Source organism: Neovison vison, chromosome 3 (assembly GCF_020171115.1).
Source record: "Neovison vison isolate M4711 chromosome 3, ASM_NN_V1, whole genome shotgun sequence".
NCBI classification, from domain to species: domain Eukaryota; kingdom Metazoa; phylum Chordata; class Mammalia; order Carnivora; family Mustelidae; genus Neogale; species Neogale vison.
In genome coordinates, this window is record NC_058093.1 from 15,222,759 (window position 1) to 15,240,782 (window position 18,024).

Genomic DNA, 18,024 nt, shown 5'->3' on the forward strand with positions numbered 1-18,024 from the left:
ATTAACAGCAGTGTGTACCCACCTTGCTGGATTCTTCCAACTGAGTACCACGTTTCCAGGCTTCAGAGAAGATGGAGCTCACAATACTCTGAGAGCGGACGTGTCCCGCTGGCTGAGTATCAGATACTCCACTGTCAGACTGGTTAGAATGATTTGACTGAGACTCTGTTTAAAACAGATTTAAAAAAATAGGATTAAATAAGTTGTTATTCCGACAGTATTAACACGGACTCCCAGCAAGCTCTTTCACACAACATCAGATGCAGCACTGCAACAAGTTACTTTTACTAAATTCACTCCATATAAACACAGTCTGAACTTTCCTCTAGAAAACTTCCCTTATCTTAGGGCAAATAGGAAATCCTGATTCTTTTTAAACAGTTCACCATGGGGTGTCTGGGTGACTTAGTGGGTTAAGCCTCTGCCTTCGGCTTTGGTCATGATCTCAGGGTTCTGGGATCCAGCCCTCCATCGGGCTCTCTGCTCAGCAGGGAGCCTGCTTCCCCCTCTCTCTCTCTGCCTGCCTCTCTGCCTACTTGTGATCTCTCTCTCTCTCTCTGTCAAATAAATAAATAAAATAAAAAACAAATGAACAGTTCACCATGACAGACTACACACTGTAATGAAAGGTTCGTGTAACATTACTGGTATCCTGACAACCCTGGAAAGGTGTTCTTGCCTTGCCTGGAGGCCAGGCTATCGTGTTAACTGCTGCCTGGTGGAGCCAGTACCTGAATCCCACTTCTCACTTGAGCTCAGGGTTGCTGGGAACAGTGAAAGATACACTGGATGTCTGTCTGGGGAGGGACCTGGGGAGATTATGTCACTGGACCCCACATCAGGTAAAATATGGAAGCACCTAGTCTAATGGCCGACATCTTGTGGAGATTCCGGTGTTAAAGCTCATCCCATCCAAGGACTCTGTGGAGGGGGGTATTATTAGATTGCTTTACTAATCAAGCCCGCCAAGTCAGCCGAAGCAGTACGGAGGTAACAGCCACAACGTCCTTCGGATCAAGTTAAGACATATCCTCAGGCAAAAATAGAGGATAAAACCTACTCTGTTTTCTTCTTTCTTCATCATTCAGTTGCTGGGTCTTTTTAAAGTTTTTTACTTTAATTCCAGTATAGTTAACATACAGTGTTAATTAGTTTCAGGTTTACAATATAGTGATTCAACAATTAGTACACATTACTCAGTGCTCCTCACAGCAGGTGATCCCTCATCCCCATCGCCTAGTTCACCCATCCCCCCCCCACCTCTCCTCTGGTGACCCTCAGTTTGTTTTCTATAGTTAATAGTCCATTTCTTGGTTTGCCTCTCTCTCTCTGTTTGAGTGAAATCATTTGGTATTTGTCCTTCTCTGACTTACTTCACTTAGCATAACATTCCCTAGCTCCATCCATGTTGTTGCAAACAGCCAAGATTTCATTTTTTATAGCTGAATAATTTTCCTGTGTACACACACACACACACACACACACCCCACACCACATCTTCTTTATCCATTCATCCATCTACAGACATCTGGACTCTTCCACGGTTCCACAGCTTGGCTATTGTAAATAACGCTGCCATAAACACAGGGGTGTATATATCATTTTGAACTAATGTCTTTGTCTTCTTTGAGTAAATACCCCAGGGTGTGATTCCTGGATCGTAGGGTACTTCCCTTTTTAACTGTTTGAGGAACCTCCATACTGTTTTCCACAGTGACTGCACCAATTTGCGTTCTCCCCAAAGTGCATAAGGGTTCCTTTTTCTCTACATCCTTGCCAACATTTGTTTCTTGTGTAACTTCTGAGTGTTTTTTAAAAAGTTGCAACCTCATTAGCCTCCTACATCCTTATTTAATTACCAACCAGAACAAGAGCCTATAAGAAAGGAGGCTGGAACATGTGAATCCTTGAGCTCTCTTCATCATCAATGTATACAATTTTGCAATTTATATTTAAAAGTGAAGATAATCCCATTTACAATTATACCCCCCAAAATAAAATACTTTGGAATAAATCAAACCAAAGAAGTGAAAGACCTGTACTCCAAAAACTATGAAAGACTGATGATAGAAATTGAAGATGACACAAACAAATGGAAAGATAACCTATGCTCATTGATTGGGAGAACAAATACTGTTTAAATGTTCATACTGTCCAAAGAAATGTAAGGATTTCATGCAAAATCTATCCAAATCAGTCGCAGAAGTAGAACAAATAATAAAATTTATATGGAACAACAAGGCTGTAAATAGTCAAAGTCATTTTGAAAAAGAGCAAGAGAGATGGAAAGATCACAATCCCAGATTTCATGATACATTACAAAGCTGTAGTCATCAAAACAGTATATGGTACTAGAGAGTACTATGGTAAGCAAAATAAGACTGTCAGAGAAAGACATATACCATATGATTTCACTCATGTGTGGAATTTAAGAAACAACAAACGAACAAAGGAAAAAAGAAACAGGGAGAGGGGGCAAACTAAAAAAGACTTTTTATCTGTAGAGAACAAACTGATGGCTACCAGAACGGAGCTGGGCGGGGGGATGGGTTAAACAGGTGATGGGGATTAAGGAGGGCACTTGTGAGGAGCACTGGGTGTTATATGAGAGAGCTGTATCACTATATTATACGCATGAAACTAACATTACACTATATGTTAACTAACTGGAATTTAAATAAAAACTTAAAAAGAAAAAAAAAAGTCTGCATAATACTTAACACTGTATAAGGAGGGATGATGCTGGCCTAGGAAAAGGCACCACACCACTTCAAAAATGTGGATTAATGCACCTGCATTGATGCTATATGAACTAAAAAAAAGATTATGGCATCTTTTCCCCCAATCTTTCCCTTAATTTTTCAAAAATCTTAACTTGTGACATACTTTTACCTTGCCTTTCTCAATTCATTACCTCAAGTGTCTTCTTCCCCTTTAATAAATAAACATTTTCGGAGTAGTTTTAGATTTGTGGAAAAGTTGCAAAGCTAGAAAGAGTTCCTACATACCCAGCACCCAACTGACCTCATTATTAACTTGCTACATTCCCATGTAGATTTGTCACAACTAAGGAACCAACACAGATATATTACTATTAACTACACTCCAAACTTTATTTGGATTTCCCTAGTTTTTCCATAATGTCTTTTTTTTTTTGGATCCAGGATACAACATTATAGTTAATTTTCATGTCTCCTATGATAGTTTCTCAGGCTTTCCTTGTTTTTGATGACCTTGACAGTTCTGAGGAGTACTGGATCAGGTATTTTACTAAATGTCTCTCAATTTTGATTTGTTGATGTTTTCCTCTTGATTAGACTGAGTTATGAAATTTGGAGAGGAAGACCAAGAGGAGAGGAAGTGGCAATCTCATCACATCAGGTAAAGGGTACACACTACCAGCAGAATAGATTTCTGAAGGTACTGACCTTGATCACTCGGCTGGGGTACTGTTTGTCAGATTCTTCCACTGTGAACTTCCTCCCCTTTCCCCCACACTCAACTAGCCTCTTTGGAAACCAGTCACTCTGCACGACCCACACTTAAGGAGGGGGGAATTAAGCTCCATCTCCCCGAGGGCTGAGTATCTGCATAAACCATTTAGAAAATACTCCGCACAGAAGATCGGCCTCTTCCCCATTTATTTACGTATTTAATAATGTTTATCAGTATGGACTGATGGCTATTTATAATTTGGATTATAATCTTATACTGTTATTCCATTGCTCAAACTGTTTCAGCTTTGGCCCCTGGACACTCTCTCAGGTTGGCTCCCATGTCCCTTTGCACAGCCCCATCACCGTGTGTTTTGAGCACTTCCTTCAACATAAGCGGCTTCAGGCTCATCTTATTCTTTGCCATAGCCCTAGTTCCTTTGTCCTGGAAAATGGTATTAGAAGACCAAGATGAAGATACCCTGTATTTTCACTGCTCTTGGGATGTCACTGCTCCTACTTTTCTTAGTGGACAGCACTAGGAAATACATGTATACTAACCCATGTTTATACACATTCTCATTTTGTTTCTACTTACTTAGGGATGAAATAATTATACAACTTTTTAGTCAAATACTTCTTTTTAAATAAAGTCCATAGTTTTTATTTTATCCTAAAGTAAAATAGATTCTGAACGTAGAATTTCCTTAAAGTGTACATACATAGCCAGACAAAAACATACACTGAAAGATTAATTTATATGTTGTACTAGTAAATAAAATGAAAGGGTATTTCCTGAAGTTGTTACTTTATGTGATGTTGGAACAAAAATATTTTGCTTTTAGAGGACACAGTTATCATTCATGGAATATTCTGAAGGGAAAGAAGCATTCATTTTAAGGTGTGATCATAGCACACTTGTTTGAAGGATGTAGGAATCTGAAAATAAGCATTTTCTGAGTATCACTGATTTCTTGGGAAAACTTTATTAAGTTTGATGACTTAAACAGCCTCCTTAACTGTGATACTGAACTAGTTGCAGTTATTTCCACTCTGCTGAGATGTCAGGAAACCAACGGGGAAGGAAGGCAGTTTCATCATGGATTCTGGGTATGGAGACTTTCTCCAAGCAATTTTTCTATCCCCAGGTATGCATTAATAGTTGCTATTCAGCAGTATGATGGAGTTCGAAATAAACTTTATAAATATATTTAACAACACTCTTGGATTTAAAAGTCTATATACTGGTGCTCCATAACAAATACATTTGTGAACTAGTCCATGATACTGTCCCCTCTAACCACCAAATATTTGGTGGTTTTATAATAAAGACATTATAATTTAGACATCAGGTCCAGCTCTGGTTTTAAGAACCTCGCTGGAAGAACCAGGCCTGCCACCAGTCTACAGAGAGGTCTTGGTATTTGCTGTCAGGATTTCAAACTACCTGGGATGCTCGAAGAACTGGATCCTGACTTAATGCTGGAGCTGGATAAGGAAGTCCAATCGTAAGCTGACTCTGTCCTCTTCAAGGCTTCTTGATAGTTCATGTAGAGCTGTTTCCCGTACTAAACAGAAGGCAGTAAATGATGACATCTGAACATTACTGGGTATGATACAGATGGATGACGTCAGAAAGGGGGATACTTTTTTGTTTAATGATTCAGAGTTTGCATTCAAATTAATACCTATAATATTTCAAAAATCATTTTTAATACCAATAAATTACCATCAACTCTTATTTACCCTCATTTTAAGGAAGGTGCAAGAAGTTAACATTTGATTTGTTCATTATCAATATAAAGACTTTTTTTGTTATTCCCAAAGCAATTTGGATTTTATAGCTATCATAAATTTTATTTTCACTTAATGCACATAAATATTCCTTCATGTTTTATGTGTAATCATCTTCAAGATGTCCTTAAAATTTTTTTCAAAGACTCTTTTTTTTTTTAGAGCAGTTTTAGGTTCACAGCAAAACTGAGAGGAAGGCAGAACAACTACCCACGTGCCCTGTGCCACTATCCGTGCCCAATCTCTCATTTATCAATATTCTCCACCAGAGGGTGCATTTGTTTCAATCAAAGAACCTACATTAACACATAATAATCAAAGCCCACAGTTTACCTTAGGTTTACTCTTGGTGTTGTACCTTGGATGGGTTTGGAGAAATGTATAATGACATGCATTTACCATTATAGTATCACACAGAGTATGAATATTTCCACGGCCCTAAAAATCCTGTGTTCTGCTTATTTGCTTCCTCCCCTTCTTCCTTTCCTTTCCCTCCCCCACCTTCTTTCCTTCCTTCCTTCCTTCATTCATTCCCCTATTCCCACCCTGAGGCAATTTAATTCTCCAAAAATTTCTTTTGCTTAGGCTAAACTCTGCTATGTAAGAATCATATACCGTGTTCTTCAGAGCCAAAATAAATCTACACACAAGCTTTTACCAGCAGTATTATTCCATGGATACCAACTGTTAAATGTTTATTCCCTAAGACATTTAAAACAAAAAACTTAGGCCTCAGGAAACACTGAAAAAATAATAAACATGAATGATTAGATAACTGTCATGATAATCAAAGCCATTTCATAAAACACCTAATTCTTCTACCATCAAACCAAAAAAGAACACCCTACCTTTGCAATGCGGATACCATTGACCCACTGATGCAGGGTCCTCATGTCATCACAGCAAAGGTACTTGATATACTGAGATTTCTTCTGGATCTGTGGGTGCTGCGAGATTAAAGGCAAAGTCCAATTCAGTACCCTGAAGAACTAAAGAAAAACCTATCAAAGCTTAATCAATAATCAATAATCAAAGCTTTGATTATTATGTGTTAATGTTCTGACAAGTTATAGGCCATCAGAGTCATGGCCAAAAATAATTTGTACCTCCTATATGGCCATAAGGCCAAATAAAATGGCCCGTTAAGTATTTTTACAAAATGAACTACAAAGCAGGGTGCCTGGGTGGCTCAAGTGGTTTAGCAGCCGACTCTTGATTTTGGCTCAGGTCATGATCTCAAAGTTGTGAGATCAAGCACCTGCTTAGGATTCTCTTTTTCCTTTCCTCTGTCCCTACCCCCTGCTCTCTCCTTAATGAATAAAAAATAAAAACAAATTTTAAAAATTAAAAAAAAAACTATAAAGAAACTGGTTAAATTTTAGCTCAAGATATGCAAATTAAAAAAAAACCTTTATAGCATGGCAAATCCCCAAATACTCCTTCTATATTTCAGAGAAACACAGTCCATCAAGGTTAACAAACTCAAGAGAACTCTTTATCTACAAGACTATGAAAAGGGAAGACTTCAATTTCACTTTGAACCACTGGAATCAGGAATTGAGAGGGTGTTTGGTAAAGCTTCTAGCGCTTCTGTGGGAGTGACCCTGTAGGCGGGGTGGGTGAGGGCACAGCACCTGGGACACAAGTGGGCGCTCACACTGGTGCAGTGGTGCCCCCTGTTGTGGACTGAGCACTGCTCTGCACACTATCTGCCCACAGCACATGTCCTCCAGGGAAGGAGCAGCTTTCAGCTGCATCAGCGGATTCAGTTGTCACTTTCCAGCCCCAGTTTGGATGGGAGGTGACTGACTAGACCAGCTATACAATGCAACTGCTGGAAGAGACTTAAGGTATTTTAACTCTACGGGGCCACAACCACTAGTTCCCTGGAAAGAAAAACCCTAAATCATACTTGGTTCTGAATGTTATGGTTATTAATTATTACTTCTCTTTTCAATTATTCTAGAAAATTTTTTTAAATGACTACATTATACCTGGGGAAATATTTAAGATTATGTTAAATTATAAGAGGCTTTATTTTTATTTTTTTTAGATTTTGTTTATTTGACAGAGAGAGATCACAAGTAGGCAGAGAGAGAGAGAGAGAGAGAGAGAGAAGGAAGGAAGCAGGCTCCCTGCTGAGCAGAGAGCCTGATGCGGGACTCGATCCCAGGACCCTGAGATCATGACCTGAGCCAAAGGCAGAGGCTTAACACACTGAGCCACCCAGGCGCCCTATAAGAGGCTTTAAAGATTCTCTAAGCACATTTGTTGTGGAAATCCATGAGATCAATAAAATAAGCAATTTGGATAAGTTCTCAATGCTGCAGAAATATATGACCACCCATATAAGTTATGTATATGTATCTGCATTGTTATAAATCAATCTTGGGGCACGTGGGTGGCTCAGTCGGCTAAGCATCAGACTCTTGATTTTGGGTTAGGTGAGACTGAGCCCGGAGTCGGGCTCCATGCTGGGTATGAAGCCTGCTTAAGATTTTCTTTTTCTCTGCCCCTCCCCAACCCTGCTCATTCCTGTATGTGGTGTCTTTAAAAAAAAAAAAAAAGTCAATCTCTCTGGTCTACAGTGGGAGAAATTTAAATCCATTTATTCTATTCTATACATTGTTATATAGAGTTCAGCTCCTATAATAAAACATTTAATGCCAAAACCAATTTAGTTATTAAAGGCTAGAGTGAAAGTTTTAAACAATAAATCATCAACAAAAAGTGGTTGGCAAACGATGTGGATGGAACTAGAGGGTATTATGCTAAGCAAAACAGAGAATGACAAATACCATATAATTTCACTAATACGTGGAATTAAAGAAAACAGATGAACATAGAGGAAGGGAAGGAAAAATAAAATAAGATGATAACAGAGAGGAAGGCAAACCATAAGAGACTTAACTATAAGAAACAAACTGAGGGCTGCTGGAGGGGAGGTGGGTCAGGGGAAGAGGCAATTGGGCAATAGGATTAAGGAGGACACTCGATATAATGAGCACTGGGTGTTATATGCAGCTGACGAATCACTAAATTCTATCCCAAAACTAAAAAAAAAAAAAGAGAGAGATTAGCCAAATAATACTTAAGAGTTTTCTCTCCTTATAAGTCCCACAGCATTCTCTCGGAATATATTCCCTCACCCTTATTAAATCACATTATAATAAACCACCAGAGCAATCTCACAAAAGCAAAGGAAGACAGGTAGACAAGATGTATTTTTCCATAGAAGAAGGAAGGGGACTTTTATCTCATTCATTCATGCAACAGGTATTTATTGAATAAGAACGATTTGCCAGATCTTTAGGTAGGCATTGGGATACCCGGTGAGCAAAACAGAAGCAGCCCCAGTTCGTGCGGAAGATAAAATGGGATGCCTGAGAAAGGGCTTCCACTGGTGTGACCAGCGAGGGCTGGAAGAGTGGCTGTTCTATTTTCTGTGTCACTCGGGCACCGCCTATAGGACAGGGTCGGACATCTGAACAAGGGGCTCTTGGATGGCTCTCAGCCTTTACCACCAGCCCCCTCTTTACGGCGAGTCACCAACCATTCTTGACTGATTCCTTCCATTTCTGAGAGCAGGGCTACCCATCATGCATGGGCCATGGGCTTGCCTGAGTGCGTTCCACTCATTCCATACACTAAGGGAGTGTTTTTTATCAATACAACATCACAGAAAATAAAAGAGAAACAATTCTCTATCCTTTTCTCCTCATTTCTCCTACCTGACAAGCCAAACAACACCACAAATAATACTATGATATGATTTAAAAACACACACACACACACACACACACACACACAACATTTTATTTCCTTATCTGGGGGAGAAAGAGCGTGCACGCACACAGGAGTGGGATGGGGCAGAGGGAGAGGGAGACAGAAGAGAATTCCAAGCAGACTGTGTTGAGTAGAGCCTGACATGGGGCTCGATCTCATGACCCTGAGATTATGATCCGAGTCGAAATCAAGAGGTGGACACCTAACCAACTAAGGCATCCAAGTGCCCCTATGATATGCTTTAAGTATTTGCAGATCATTTGCTAGTTTCATTTCAGGACCTCACAACTTGTCTTTTTCAACCTCCCGCATAATAAAGGCATCTTCTATAGCCTTCATTATGGTCACCCAGGCTCTGCACCAATTCCACCAGTATATTATTTCATTAAAAGTGACATCTATTGGGATGCCTGGCTGGCTTAATCAGGAGAGGATGTAACTCTTGATCTTGGACTTGTGAGTTCGAGCCCTAAGAGAGAACTTCTTTTAAAAAGTGGCATTTATTGAGCACTTAGTATATGCTAGGTATTATTACTAAATATGTCACATATATTAATTAGTTTATTCCCGCCTCAGGAAAACCCAATGAGTTACATATTACTATCTTCATCAAATGAAGAGAAACTGAGGCACAGAGGGGTTAAGACAGTAACTTTAAGTTGCTCACATATTCATGCTTATTAGTGAAAAAACCAGGATTTGAAACCATGCCATCTAATTCTAGGGCCTATGTTCTTAATAATAATGTTATACTTCTGTCTTATTAGTAGTGAAATCATCTTCCTAACTGCTATCTCTCTTTTCCCCCCACAATATCACACAATAGGAGCACTTGGGTGGCTCAAGTGGGGTAAGTATCCGCCTCTGGTTCAGGTCATGATCCCAGGGTCCTGAGACAGAGCCCAAGTTGAGTTGGGCTCCCTGCTCAGTGGGGAGTCTGCTTGTCCCTCTCCCTACCCCTTTCCCCATCTTGTGGTCTAATAAATAAATAAAATCTTTAAAAAAATTAAAATTCACACAAGAGCTAAGAGCAAGTATGAAGGAGACATTCTTTGCCAAAAACGAGAAGCTTAACATTTAAATTCTTAAAGATTCCAAAGAGAATATATAATCAAACTGTTCCCCCCTTAACAAATGAACAGCTATTAAGAAAGAAAGGTCATGTCTCTTCAATAAATGGTGCTGGGAAAACTGGACAGCTATATGTAGAAGAATGAAACTCGACCATTCTCTTACACAGTACACAAAGATAAACTCAAAGTGGATAAAAGACCTCAACGTGAGACAGGAATCCATCAGAATCCTAGAGGAGAACATAGGCAGTAACCTCTTCGATATTAGCCACAGCAACTTCTTTAAAGATATGTCTCCAAAGGCAAAGGAAACAAAAGCGAAGATGAACTTTTGGGACTTCGTTAAGATCAAAAGCTTCTGCACAGCAAAGGAAACAGTCAACAAAACAAAGAGGCAACCCACAGAATGGGAGAAGATATTTGCAAATGTCAGTACAGATAAAAGGTTGATATCCAGGATCTACAAAGAACTCCTCAAACTCAACACACACAAAACAGATAATCATATCAAAAAATGGGCAGAAGATATGAACAGACACTTCTCCAATGAAGACATACAAATGGCTATCAGACACATGAATGTGATGATGTTCATCATCACTAGCCATCAGGGAGATTCAGATTAAAACCACATTGAGACACCACCTTACACCTATTAGAATGGCCAAAATTAGCAAGACAGGAAACAACATGTGCTGGAGAGGATGTGGAGAAAGGGGAACCTTCTTATACTGTTGGTGGGAATGCAAGTTGGTCCAGCCACTTTGGAAAAGAGTGTGGAGAGTCCTCAAGAAATTACAAATAGAGCTTCCCTATGACCCTGCAATTGCACTACTGGGTATATACCCCAAAGATAAAGATGCAGTGAAAAGAAGGGCCATTTGTACCCCAATTTTATACAGCAATGGCCACGGTCGCCAAACTGTGGAAAGAACCAAGATGCCCTTCAACAGACGAAAGGATAAGGAAGATGTGGTCCATATACACTATGGAGTGTTATGCCTCCATCAGAAAGGATAAATACCCAACTTTTGTAGCAACATGGAAGGGACTGGAAGAGACTGTGTTGAGTGAAATAAGCCAAGCAGAGAGTCAATTATCATATGGTTTCACTTATTTCTGGAGCATAACAAATAGCATGGGACAAGGGGAGATGGAGAGGAGAAGGAAGTTGAGGGAAATTGGAAGGGGAGGTGAACCATGAGAGACTATGGACTCTGAAAAACAATCTGAGGGTTTTGAAGGGGCGGGGGGGGGTGGGAGGTTGGGGGAACCAGGTGGTGAGTAGTAGAGAGGGCACAGATTGCATGGATCACTGGGTGTGGTGCAAAAACAATGAATACTGTTACGCTGAAAAGAAATAATAAAAGAAAAAAAAAAAATAAAGGGGCCGACCAAAAGGTGGGGAAAAAAAAAAAGAAAGAAAGGTCATTATTTCATTTTTAAAATGACATGGATTTGGAAAGTCTGCATTCTCTGATAAAAGATAAAAAACTTGAGAATTAAAAAAAATCTAAGAATACAGTAAGAAATTCCAGATTACTATTGTGCTATCAGATTACTTTTTTCTATTTATGCCAAAAATTAGATTGAGACAGATAATTCTTAAAACTCTAAAAGCAATTCTCTAAAACCCCAGTTCAAGTGCCAAAGGCAAACCTCTGAATATATACTACCCACTTATTGCTTTGGGAACACAAATAGGCTTGAAAATTAATTCTCTCACTAACATCCAAGAAGTTAAAAAACAAAATATATAACATTCCAACCTATTCTATCATTATCATATACAACATCTTTCTTTTAATAACACTGTTTGAAAAGTTCATGTTCATATTCTACCTCTAATCTCTAATCACTTTTTCCTTCTTACCTAACATACTAAAATAAATTACTTTGCTTCATTTCTTCAGGAATGAAAATCTAGACATGACTAAGGTAAGCTGTATTCCAACAATTACTGTGGTATATGAATTTTAAAAACACAGGTTTCCGGGACGCCTGGGTGGCGCAGTTGGTTGGACGACTGCCTTCGGCTCAGGGCGTGATCCTGGAGTCCCGGGATCGAGTCCCACATCAGGCTCCCAGCTCCATGGGGAGTCTGCTTCGCTCTCTGACCTTCTCCTCGCTCGTGCTCTCTCTCACTGTCTCTCTCTCTCAAATAAATAAATAAAATCTTTAAAAAAAAAAACAAAAACAAAAAAAAAAAACACAGGTTTCCTTTAAGAAACTTATATACATGCATACACATGCATACAGATGTGTGCTGCGAGCACATACCTCTTCCAAATAATAGATAACATATACCCTATTTATTCCCTCATTGTCATATTTCATGAGAAACATCTATTTCCTGTATCCTGCATGTTACTGGAAGAACTCAGACTCAGTTGTTATAGCCCCAAGCTGATAAATAGGATCAAACTCTTTAAATATTTACATTTGAACAGATCTTGTGTGGCAGCATTTTTTGGTTTGTTAGAACTCCTATGCACAAGAATAAAAACACTTACATAGGTAAAATCTGGTAAAGACTTTTCAGGAAAAAAGAAATACCAATACTTGTGTGGCATCAGGAACATTAATCTCTCTGAACCTCAGTTTGCACATCTGAAAAATAGGGACTCTAGAACAGATCTGGGACACTGATGTGCCTAGTGCTTCTAGTGCAATGTCTGCCACCCTAGAGTTCTTCAATAAATGATAGGCATTATTTTTACTACTATTTGTGCCCAGTGGTATGGTTTATTTCAATACCTTGAATATTTCTAAACATAAATAAGTAGGCCATATGAATATACGAATTTAGCTTAACCTATTCACTAAAAGCAAATATGAAATCCATAAATTATTATATAAGCCAACAAACAAAACCCCCTTAGAATATAAATACTCTTAACCTAAGAATTCTATGAGTTGCAAAAGGCATTAAATAACAGTCAGTGGTCATAATTAATTTTGGCTGTAAAACACACTGCTGGTTGCCTTCCTCACACCTATTCCCTCTTCCCTACTTTTCTTAAAAGAGCCCAATTTTGTTTGGATGTCCTTCTACCCCGTGTGTCAGGGTGTGAATTCTAACTAGGCTAAGCCAAAAACACTTGACTAAACTTAACCAAGGAGGTGAAAGACCGGAGAACACTAATGAAAGAAATGAAATATGACGCTAAGAAATGAAAAGACATTCCTTGCTCATGGACCGGAAGAACAGATACTAAAATGCCCACACTAGTCAACGCAATCTACAGCTTTAATGCAATCCCTATCAAAATACTAATAGCATTTTCATACAACTATGACAAATACTACTAAAATTTGTAGAAACCACAGAAGATCCCAAATAGCCAAAGCAGTCTTAAGAAAGAAGAACAAAGCTAGAGTATCATAATCCCAGATTTGAAGATATACTACAAACCTGTAACCATCAAAACAGCATGGTACTGGCACCAAAAAAGACATAGAGATCAATGGAACACAATAGAGAGTTCAGAAATAAACCCATGCTTGTATGGTCAATTAATCTACGCCCAAAAAGGGCAAGAATATATAATGGGGAAAATACAGTCTCTTCAACAAATGATGCTTCCTGGAAGAATTGGACAGCTACATGTAAAGGATGAAACCATCCACAAAAATGAACTAAAAATGGATTAAAGACCTAAATGTGAGACATAAAACCATAAAACTCCTAAAACAGGCAATAATCTCTTGGACATCACCCTAACAACATATTTTTGAATATGTCTTATCAGGCAAGGAAAAATAAAAAATAAATTATTGGGATTGCATCAACATAAAAAGCTTTTGCACAGCAAAAGAAATCATCAACAAAACATAAAGGCAACCTACTGAATGGAAGAAGATATTTGCCAATGATGTGTCCATTAAGGGGTTAAATCCAAAATATATAAAGAACTTATAAAACTCAACCCCCCAAAATAATCTGATCAAAAAATGAGCAGAAGATCAGAAAAGAATTTTTCCATAGAAGACATACAGATGGCCAACAGACACATGAGATGATGCTCAACATCATTTATCATCAGGGAAATGCAAATGAAAACCACAATGAGATATCACTTTACACTTGTCAGAATGGCTAAAATGAAAAACAAAAGATAAAAAGTGTGGGCGAGGACATAGAAAAAAAGGAACCCTTGTGTGCTGCTGGTAGGAATGCAAGCTGGTGCAGCCACTATGCTAAACAGTATGGAAGTTCCCCCCAAATTAAAAATTACCATATGATCCAGTAATTCCACTACTGGGTATTTACCCAAAGAAAACAAAAACACTAATTCAAAAAGATATATGCACCCTTATGTTTACTGCAGCATTATTTACAATAGCCAAATTACGGAGACAACCCAAATGTCCACTGATAGACGAATGGATAAAGATGTGATAAACACACACACACACACACACACACACACACACACACACACACGAGTATTACTCAGCCATTAAAAAAAAAAAGGGATCGGGGCCCTGGGCGGCTCAGTCAGTTAAGCTGCTGCCTTCAGCTCGGGTCATGATCCCAGGGTCCTGGGATTGAGTCCCGCATTGGACTCTCTGCTCAGCAGGGAGCTTGCTTTCCCCCCACCACCACCCTGCCTCTCTGCCTACTTGTGATCTCTGTCTGTCAAATAAATAAATAAAATCTTAAAAAAAAAAAAAAAGGGATCTTGCCATTTGCAACAACACAGATGAACTTAGAAAGTATAATGCTAAGTGAAATAAGTCAGTCAGACAATAATCATATGATTTCACTCATCTGTGAAATTTAAGAAACAAAGCAAATGAACAAAGGAGAAAAAGAGAACAAAACTACACTCTTAAATACAAAGAACTGGTGATGAGCCAGGACAGGATGGCGGGGTGGCGGGGTGTGGGGGTTTGGGGGGGGGGTGGATGAAAGGATGAAATTAAACAGATGAAGGGTACACATGTATCTTGATTAGCACTGAGAAATGTAAAAATTGTTGAATTAATTACATCATACACCCGAAACTACTACAATGTTAATTATGCTTCAATTTAAAAAATAATTTAAAAAAACAGTGGGCCTGTACTCAGGCCAATGACTCTCAAGAGGAAGGCTTGGGACAAGTACTGGGAGAACCAGTTCCTCTTCTTCTGCTGGAAAGAGACAAAGATAGGAAGAAACAGTCCCTCCTCTTCTGCTGGATTTTGCTAGATCCACCGCATGGATCCATCATCCATGTGATGCCTAGCACTGCAATGGTCACCTGCAAGTGTGTGGTGAGCCAGTCCGAGGACAAGCTGACACGAAGAAGATGGAGCAGGGGAAGAAGGAAAGAATTTGGTTTCTTACTGACAACCCTGAACCACCGAAGTAACCGACTCTTACTATCTTCAGATTATAAGGATACCCCCCACACCAAGTAACTTTCACATATATGGTTTACATCTACTATGTCTACTGATATTTACCACTGACAAAGATTACAACTATGAAAAATTTAAAATACGAGAATATACAAATATTTCTTCCACTACCCAAGAGAGCAAAGATATCATGATCATATCATGTAATCTCCCAGGAAACTCCACTATACAATTTTGAGAGAATGAGTATAAAAGGCAAGTAACATCCCAGCATTACTGGAATAATAATTTTGACATCACAGACCCTTTGACAAAGTCTGGGATTCCCAGGGGAGCTTGGACTTAATTTTCAAAACTGCCAGATTAAGCTACTTTGTAATGACTTTTAGAAAATTATTTGCTGCTGTAACCTAAATGATACAGTGGTATTCTCCAAAAAAGGATTATTTAATAAAGGGGCACCATTACAATGGTATTTTTATTTTTATCAAAGCAATCAAAAACTCCACCTCAAAACCCCAAACCCAACTGACATGATACAAATATGGAGAACTAAGTAGTCACCAAGAGGTGACAAAAGAACAGAGCCAATGAGAAAAATATAATCATCTCCATAATTATCTTGAATTTTAAAATGTTGTCTTTATCAGTAGCATAAATCTAATTAGCACTATTTAGCTAGAGGTCAGCTGCGGTGTGAGCATATACTTCTTTTCCTTACCATTCTTCACCATTCCTTTAAAAGCCTATAGAAAAAGCAAAAACAGTATACTTGATAGAGCTATTCTAAACTATTCTAAAATGTGCAATAACTCACACTATGCCTAACATCAATTAAAATTCCTAAAAAGGAAATGTGTTTACCTTGAGCACCAGACAATGATCTGTAGGTGCTTTGTATTTGTTCCTGTAATCCTGTCCGTAATAAACATTGACATGATCCAGCTGGAGAAAGCACACCAGTTCCCGAGAGACCTAGATAAAAATACCCATAAGACGGAATTAACAATAATGTATAAACAAGCAAATATCATACCTGGTAACAGTTGCTAGTGGCAGATGACAAGACAGTGAGATTCTCTAAAAATGTTCCTTCTTTAACCCAGGATACAACAAAAAAGCAGTCCATCTCACTTACTGTCTGCCATTCACAATGAACACAGACTTGCTTGGAAAGGGTGGCATTTAAGGAGACTTTAAATATGATATAGTATATTAAATACAATATAGTAGAACTCTGGAAAAAAATAAGAAAATATCATATAGTTCAGTGCTCATAATACATAGCTCAAGTACAATGATTCTAAAGTCAGGGCTTCCTCACCTTAAAGAGGCAACAAAATGTGCCTCTTGGGAGGGTGGTAAAGCCTGGATGAGAGGATGCTATAAGGAGTTTAAAACAGTGCAGGTCCCGCTAAGCACAGAAACGGCCTCTACCAAGGGGGCCCTCAGCAGGAGCTATTATCCAAGCAGAGTGGAAATGCCTGTAATCCCACAAAGCTATCCTCCCCCAAACAATAACAAGCCAAAACTACTCTGACAGAAGTTCTGAAAATAATAAAGAAAAGTATGATTTCAAATGTGCCAAGAGAACTGAAATGGGCCCAATGAATGACCAGAGAGCAAACACTTCCAGGTTTCTTCTTCTTTATAACAGATCAATAAACAAAGCAAAGCAATATTCTGTGTGTCCTACAAGAGTTGAAACAAGGGACAGCTGATTAAGTGTCTGCCTTTGGCTCAGGTCATGATCCCAAGGTCCTTGGATCGAATTCCGCATCAGGCTCCTTGCTCAGCAGGGAGCCTGCTTCTCCCTCTGCCTGCCACTCTCCATGCTTGTGCTCTCCCTCTTACTCTATGACAAATAAGTAAATAAAATCTTTAAGAAACAAAAAAAGAACTGAAATAAATCAAAGCCTGGATTCATCTTGTTGGCATACTTAACTACAAATTAAAATCAACTGTCATAATGAGGAAGCTCAAAAGTCAGCAGAGGGACACACCTTTGCTTTTCCTTTAGGGACATAGTAGATACCAGATGCTCGCAAGAGAAAATAACGCTTTTTCCAGGACTTTTTGCCATCATCTTTCAACCACAGGACTCCTTCAATTTCTGGCACAGTTACAGAACTTCCACAAAAACATTCCTAAAAGAAGAAGAAGATTTGGAAAAACATGCGATCTTTGGATTCTCAGAAAAAAATTGTGTTTATTCCTGTGAAGTTCATACTATAATTAAACCACAGAAGTGGCTTTGGTAATAAGGTTACACTGCTACTATTGCCTCAATTAGAAACCACTATGGCAGTCCTTATGAACTTTTCCCTAACATTGTTTTGAAGAATCTGAGTTGAGTTGTCAGCTGAGCTGCATACAACAGGGTCTAAATGCATCTGCAGAGCACAGATGCATTTAGATGACACTAAATTTAGTGTCAGAGTTAACAAAAGCATGGACTAATTCTCCAAATTAACAACACATTTAGATTAGCTGTCAAACTAAATTTTTTTTAAAAAAAGCAACATGCTAAATGAGTAAACGCTCACAATTTAAAACTATCAATTTACATGATTCTAAAACAAAGAGGA

General features: G+C 38.6%; 1 protein-coding gene across 1 annotated transcript in view; it reads right to left on the minus strand.

Annotated features, from left to right (window-relative positions):
- RAPH1 (Ras association (RalGDS/AF-6) and pleckstrin homology domains 1) overlaps positions 1–18,024 on the minus strand; it is a 95,693-nt gene that overhangs the window by 5,665 nt on the left and 72,004 nt on the right. The window contains 5 exon segments of the mRNA XM_044241392.1: positions 23–165; positions 4,882–5,002; positions 6,077–6,175; positions 16,301–16,411; positions 17,440–17,583. Of these exon segments, the coding sequence (XP_044097327.1) occupies positions 23–165; positions 4,882–5,002; positions 6,077–6,175; positions 16,301–16,411; positions 17,440–17,583 (618 nt within the window).